This window comes from Branchiostoma belcheri, unplaced genomic scaffold (assembly GCF_001625305.1).
Source record: "Branchiostoma belcheri isolate BF01 breed outbred unplaced genomic scaffold, Haploidv18h27 scaffold28, whole genome shotgun sequence".
Lineage (NCBI taxonomy): Eukaryota > Metazoa > Chordata > Leptocardii > Amphioxiformes > Branchiostomatidae > Branchiostoma > Branchiostoma belcheri.
Genome location: NW_017803887.1, coordinates 2,753,196 through 2,760,636, shown reverse-complemented (window position 1 = coordinate 2,760,636; position 7,441 = coordinate 2,753,196). Strand labels below are relative to the sequence as shown.

General features: G+C 38.6%; 1 protein-coding gene across 1 annotated transcript in view; it reads right to left on the bottom strand.

Moving 5' to 3' along the window:
* LOC109472603 (ATP-binding cassette sub-family A member 3-like) overlaps positions 1 to 6,960 on the bottom strand; it is a 35,890-nt gene extending 28,930 nt beyond the window's left edge. The window contains exons 1-4 of the mRNA XM_019772399.1: positions 6,700 to 6,960; positions 5,781 to 6,166; positions 5,009 to 5,160; positions 3,320 to 3,470 (exon numbers count right to left, since the gene is read on the bottom strand). Of these exons, the coding sequence (XP_019627958.1) occupies positions 3,320 to 3,470; positions 5,009 to 5,160; positions 5,781 to 6,078 (601 nt within the window). The 5' untranslated portion in view covers positions 6,079 to 6,166; positions 6,700 to 6,960. The remainder of the gene's footprint in view (positions 1 to 3,319; positions 3,471 to 5,008; positions 5,161 to 5,780; positions 6,167 to 6,699) is intronic.
* Positions 6,961 to 7,441: the final 481 nt, after the last annotated feature.

The window sequence follows — 7,441 nt, the reverse complement described above, 5'->3', positions numbered from 1 at the left end:
TTGTTTTGGCGCGTCTGTGTGCATGTGTGTATGTGTGTTGTGTTCCGCATATTTGTACCTTCATGACTCCATAACGCCTTTATGGATTGTGATGATATTTGGTATGCTGGTAGGTCTTAGGAGGACAAAGGTCAAGGTCAAATATGGGCCTCCTGGTGGATGGCCTTGGTACTGCAGCAGCGGTTTAAGGTTGAGTCAGGGCATGGCTGAGAGGAATCTCCTTTGTACTTGCGAGCCAGGGTAACAGATGTGGCTATGCCCAGCGAGGCAGCGCGCTCCCTCAGGGGAATAGGTGACCTATTTCAGGGCAAATGTGCCACTGTATGGCTGTGTGTTTGAAAACAAACAACCTGTGTTATTACCTCCATGAAAATGGAGGTATTGTTTTTGTTGCGTCTGTCTGTCTGTCTGTCTGTCTGTGTGTTTGTGTCTCCGCACATTTGCGGCCAGCATAACTTCATAACGCCTTTATGGATTGTGATGATATTTGGTATGCTGGTCTTAGGAAGACGAAGGTCAAGGTCAAATATACGCCTCCTGGTGGATGACCTTGGTACTGCAGCAGAACTTCCGGTTTTTGTATCTTTTGTCCTGAATATGCTATGGTCTTGATTTTTTGGTGGCAGATAGATTGTCCTGTCTAGTAAGTGGTGTGGGTTTGGTCCCCCCTAGCAGCTTGTTCTGGAACTGCAGGGGACTTTCGGGCGAAATCTTTAAAAGCCAATAAGTCCAGATAGAAACAATGTATTTTCATCATTTTTGGTAGGTAGGTAGCTGAGAGAGAGATGTACATAATTAACTGCAAATTATGCAAATGAGGACTTAATTTGCATAATTAATGAGGAAATTCTATAATTACAGTGTTTTGCATTATAGTACTTTCATACATGTAATGTACTAGTATGTAATCTATGGCAGATGGAACATCACCAGATACCAATTATGCAAATGATGACCTAATTTGCATAATTAATGCGAAAATTCTATGACTCCTTAGTGGTAAATGATGGGAATTTCATACTTGGTACATGTGTAAGTTAATCAAGAGTTAACATCACCATGCATTTATTATGTTAATGTGGAGGTAATTTGCATAATTAAAGAAGAAATTAACATTTACATGTCAAGCCCATATTTCATGGAGGTATGAGATCTCGGAACTCTTGTTTTTACAAAGATACAACGACACGCACTTTAAATCTCGACAGCTTTACTTTACACTTTTGACGAGATTGTAACTACTACTAACGGAAGCAAAATTTTCACGGCCTGAGAAAAATGGACATGTTCACGGAAGTATATATTCACGGTGGTGACAGTTGCAGGAAAAAGAAAGTCCAGGAATTATTTCCTAACTGTAATGATAAGTTCACAATACAGAGGTGACAGTGAAAACCGTGAACATTGACCCCCCGCTTGCGTTGCGGTACAGTGAAAAAAAATCGGGAATTACAGCAATCAATTTACTGAGTATGTTTGCTTAGTTTCCAGATGTTTTGTACTTGTAGTTTTTAAATGAACGAAAACCGATGCGCGCACTAGATGTTACTTTTGTGACTAACATCAAAGTGATTTTGGTTGTATGTTGAAAAAATACAAAAGACTAACATTCGAAGTTATTGAAATTCTTGAGTAAGAACAATCAGTTTTGGAATGTTAAAAGCAAAGCAATGGATATTAAAACGAAAATGTTAAAATTAAATGTTGAAATTGTTAAAATGTAAAATGGTTAAAATTGTTGAAATTGTTAAAAATGTTAAAATTGTTAAAAATTGTAAAAAGGATAATTAAAAATATCCAGTGTACCGGGGTTCGAACTCGTAATGTCTGGACTTGCAGCCCTGCGCGTAACCAACCGAGCTATCTGGACACGTTTCCATTACTCTCTGCATTGTATGTCATATAAAGTGAACAACATGGCGGTAATGATCGCTTCAAGTACTAGTAAGGGACTTTCTAGGAGATACACTCTACAATTTTGGTGATTCTTCAGAAATCGATAACAGAATATATAATACTAGTCGGTGAAGATTGTGGAAAATTGTTGATACCGTGGCGCGCGCTTGCGCCGACGATCGTAACACATTACGTACCGTTGTTTACAGTACTCGCGGGGCGCAGGTCATTGACCTCCCGCTTGCGTTGTTCCAACAGAGAAGAGCAAAATATCTGCCAGTTTTTGCGTCAGATTTTCAGTGTTTGTTAAAATCATATACAGGCATCCATGCAGCTATAATTCTTCCAACTAGTTCGTAGTTAGGTGAAATGTTTATAGGAATCACACGAATCGGTATCCAATATCAGAGTATCATGGCCCACGGCCGAGACCGCGTGGACCAGCTGCGCTGGTACGTGAAAATGGTAGTAAATAAATTAATTAGCCAACAGCCAATCAACAGCCACATCTGCAAACATGACCACACCTGCTTGTATGCCCATATTTGGGCCTTCCCCCGAATTCCTTTCTTATTACGTCACGCGCGTATGCCCCCACAGTACTTTCCTATGGGGACCACTAAAAAGCAAATAAAACGATTGTAAAAGCTTGTTTAAAAAAAATTTAAAAAACGCCTAAGGGTATTTACCCACTCTACCTCTATACGAAATTACAGGTAATTTCGCCCAAAAATGAAGGAGTTGAATCAATTTAAAGAAGTGGCAGGAGGAGGAGGAGAAGGAGAAGAAACATCAGAAAAAGCAATATGGGTTCACCACCACTTCGTGGTGTGGTGAACCCATAATTAGAATTGTAACATTTGCATTTAGTAAATGCATACTGTCTATACCTTGAAAGTTCGCATATGGTCTGCTCTGTTAATTCTGTATACATGTAGTCAGACGGGAGTCTACATGTGTGTAAATCCCTCCTGCTATAAAATTGCAACATGATGTAACGGTTTTGTAACCCAACACCTGAGTTACCATGGTCACAGACGTCTGGTTCAGGTCATTGACCTTATTTGTTTGGAGGAGAAGGAGAAGAAGAAGAGGAAACAGAGTAAAAACAATATGTTTTCTGAACTTTTCAAGCCTGTGTTTTCAGCAACCACATGCAAGATATGCATGAAAATAGTATAATCATGATCTCAACAATTTTTAAGAAAAGTGTCAGATAGACATACCTTGTATACAAATTGATAGTGAAATACATGTATTCTTGGATACAGATTAATTCTTAAGACGTCAAAGAAAAATTTGTAGCCTGGAATTCGAAGGTGCTTCTTATTAATTACCTCATGGGCAATATATGCTGTGAAGATAATGGTTAAAAATGGTTTATCTTAAAATAAATATGTGTTCCTTAAGAGACTAATTTTACCTGGGGATCCCCCTTCCGGATCATCCTTGTTCCTTGGTCCGACCGTCTGGAGGAACTTGAACATGTACTGAGTCTTCCAGTCCTTGTCCTGGTTAAACATGTTGATCTGTGGTCCCTCGTTGGCAGCTCTGGGACTGTACTTCAGACGGATCTGTAGCAGAACAAGATTGGGTCAGACTAAAGCAATATATAGGAGCTGTACTATTACTAGTATTAGTGTAGCCCTCAGCCTATGACAGATTTTTTCTAGTCCCAATTGGAGCTAACTCCATGCAAGTATAATATACAAATTATTATTATATGGTTCACATCACCTTCAAAAAGAATTGCTAGCTCCTTTCGCTATTGATACATATTATACTTCAGACGAATCTGCAGCAAAACAATATTGGCCAGTACTTCATTTGATTTTATCAATTGAATCTGTATAGAAAAGAAAACGTGTGTGACTTGACATTGTGTAAGTTGTGCATAGTCTGTATAGCACTTTCTCTAAGATCTTTGTGATTGTTATTTTTATTCAGTGTCACAAGACATAAAAAGCTGAAACCTCAAATCCTACTCAATCCCTTTGTTTTTGCAAGATAGAAACATGAAATATGTAGTAACTTATCAGGACTTGAACCATGCGTGTACATGTAATTTCTAAAATAATAATCTTAAGTTTGTTTTTTGCTGTTGTTTTGAGTGAGTGAGAGAGTGAGAGAGTGAGTGAGTGAGTGAGTGACTGTTTTTTGTTGTTTGTTTGAATTTCAGCCTCCTCCCTTGTATCACAGGACCATGAATATTGGACTACAGGACAACTTGAATTCTTCAGGAATGATTTAATTAAATTAACAAACACTCCCTCTGAGTAAAGAGACTCTTTTCACAAACACTCCCTCTGGTTTTAAGCCAATGAAAGTGCTGAGACTGTGAGAGAGCTCCATAAGGCTAAACATTAACCACATTGTTCATTGACTACACATGCACTGCTGGCTTATCTAGAACTGGAGCACCTTTGGAACTATGATAATTAGATTTTTGTACTGCAAGGGAAGTTACTGTTCTTGGTACAATGTAAGTCACTGAACAATGTGCGAAAGAGACTGTTCATACATACAGCTGTAATTCAGTCAAAGATTTATTCAGTCAAAGCTTCAGTGTCCATCTTTCACCTTCTTTGGGGCAATTCTGACTGGTTCACATTGCACAGCACAGGTGTTGCTGTAATAGATGCATTTACCAAATGTAAAGTCTTTACATATCTACACAGTTAAAGGGAACCTGTCAGAATTACCCTTAGGCCACAACAATTTAATTTGTTGGTTCTCGGATTTTTTCAGAAAAAATATGAAGCAACACAAAAAGGTCTAGACATCCTATTATAGCCCCAAATTCTACATTTGTACGATAGGAGCCATGAAGTCAACACAAAAGGCTGGGTTAATATTCAAACAATGAATTTTAAACTTTCAATCAAACCATTGCATTGATATATGGAAAAACTGTAACAACTTGAGGAAGAAAAGAACTTTCCTCAACTGTTGGGGGTAAAATATGAGCATTTTTGAGTTGATTCAGAGCCAGAAATTTGTTTTATTTTTTTTTTAAATCAGAAAAAAATGAGGCAGCGAATCCGAGAACCAACAAATTAAATTGGTGTGGCCTTAGTCAAGATCAAGGATAATATCAATACACGGATCTCACCTTGTAGATGATGTCATCTGGTATGGCTGTTTCGTTGGGAAAGTCGTTGATGAAAGCGACCCCTCCCAGCACTTTTACCTGCAGGGTTTCCTCTTTCTCCATCGCGTTGTGAACATACGTCTGTAAAACTGATTCATTCTGGAATCCTCGAACTGTGTTTGGGGGAAAAGAGAAAGACAATTCTGATTTAGTTCTGAGTCTTTCCAAAGTTACTGTTGCTTTTATATTAAAGTTCAGACATTTGATCCAAAACTTATTTATTGTAACAAATGGCAAACACATGGAAATAACTACCCTGGGAGCCCCGGCCCTTTACATAGACTTTGTATAGGCAGTTCCTTTTGGTGGCCCAAAGCAGTATGCCTGCCTAATTCTTTTTCAAATTACCGCTACGGGGTTGAGCCCATGGTACCAGCCAACTCTCAGACTCAACTTCCCCGTAGCGGATATTTTGATTCTGTTTTGCATAATTTGTACTTCATCATGTACATATCTATGTAAATAAGCTATGCACAATCCAAAAATCATGAAACTCAGTTGTTCCTGTCTTCTGAATTATCCTCTTTGAAAAATTCTAACAAAAATGCCCCTGCAGTTCCAAAAGTTAATCCTAGGTGGCCAAAACTTATGTCTTCTTCTCATTAGCACAAGAGCTATCCTTCCCAGTGTAGGAAATAACAGGTGAAATGCTGGTGTGTTACGCTGAAGGGCTGTTATACCGGTTATACCAAAACAGATGCATACAGAAGTGATGAACATGATATGTACTAACCTTGCACTTGTAACTTGGCTGCAACAATGTCCATGACTGTCTTGACTGCTGTGTTGTTAGGTGAATACGCCACCTCCCATGTCTCAAAGATTAGAGTCTCCGGCAGTCTATCCACGGTAAACTCGGGGTAATATATGGGAGTATCCCGCGGGATGGACTCTACGTCGTGACGGACGAACACCAGAATCAAGGCGAACAGCGCCGGCAGTCCGATCTCAAAAATGGTGACGATTTTTTTCCTCTTCTGCAGAAGGTAGTTCTTCCACAGAAGAAGTTTGAACTGTGTCCAAGCCTGCATTTTTGTTTTCTGTGCTTAGACTATCTCCTGAGTTAGAAAGTTGACAGAAGTTGACAGTCAGCTACTGTAACACATAGGCTATCGCACCCTGCAAAACACAGTAATGAGAATGAGGGAGGTTATAAAACATACACCAAACCTTACACAGATTATATCGGTCAAATACTTTAATACTGAACCGATATACATGTACATATATTATATTATATGCTTATAATTACTCTACTAGGTAACATAGTGAATATGCTTGCATTCGTCTAGAATTATATTATTTATAGAGTAATATCTAGAGAACTTCCAAAATATAAAATGTTGTCGTGTCACAAGACTATGTAACATGATTAGTATAGACTATAGTCATATATAGAGAAATGTGAAGGTTATACAGGTTATACATCTATTCCTTCCTCAAGAATATTGCAAGGTATTCTAAGCTATTGCCAAGGTATGCTAAAACAATTAACAATGTGTCAGTCATAGGGGGGCATAGGGGTGTAATCAATGTCAATTTTTGTTACCTCGTACTCCATTGACAAAGTAACTACAAAGCAATCTCATTGCAATAAGAAAATACACCACAAAATAGCTCAAGTGAAAACTCAGAACATACTAAGTGCTTACCTGTTCACCGGTTGTTCACCATTGTCTTCAATGAAAGCTGACGTAACAATGGGGCAGTTCACAGTTACGGAATCCCCTCGTGACTACCTTGAGGCTCCAATCTTTAGTTTACGCAATGCCAATGTTGACCTACGCGACCGTTTACCTGTGTTTTAAGCACGTGATGAGTACTGACTCTCCCTTATTTATGTGGGTCGCCAGAGTTCGAGTTAATCATTAAAATCCAAGTCAGTCGAATGTCTGGCCGTTGTTTTGCACAAAAACAGTCTTGGAAATTTAAGTAAATATATCTAAGCAGTTCAGTACAGTTTATTACCTGATCCGGCGTCGTTTTCCGACTTTTTGAGACGCCGGTTTTCTTTCCTTGCCTTGTTGAGAAATTGACCGCCAGGTCATTTGAGATCATTGGAATAGTATATTTCTTTTAAAGGGATGATAATAATTTTTTTCAGCAAGATAAGTCATATTTTCTCCTCAAGAATACTTAGTGTTAATTTAAAAAAATAGGAATCATATGGTTATTACAGATATAAATCTTTAATAGCTATAATTACTCATATAGTAATGGATTTCGAAAGATTTATTGATGGATGTCCCCTAGATATGTTGTGAACCATTCCGTTCTTTATACCGATTACGCAACTGGCTTCCGGGTAATCAGTTTGATCATAAATCGCTAGATGTCGCTGCTGCACTACTACCCTGACGGCTGAACTTTGACACCACCGCTGGAGAAACGTGC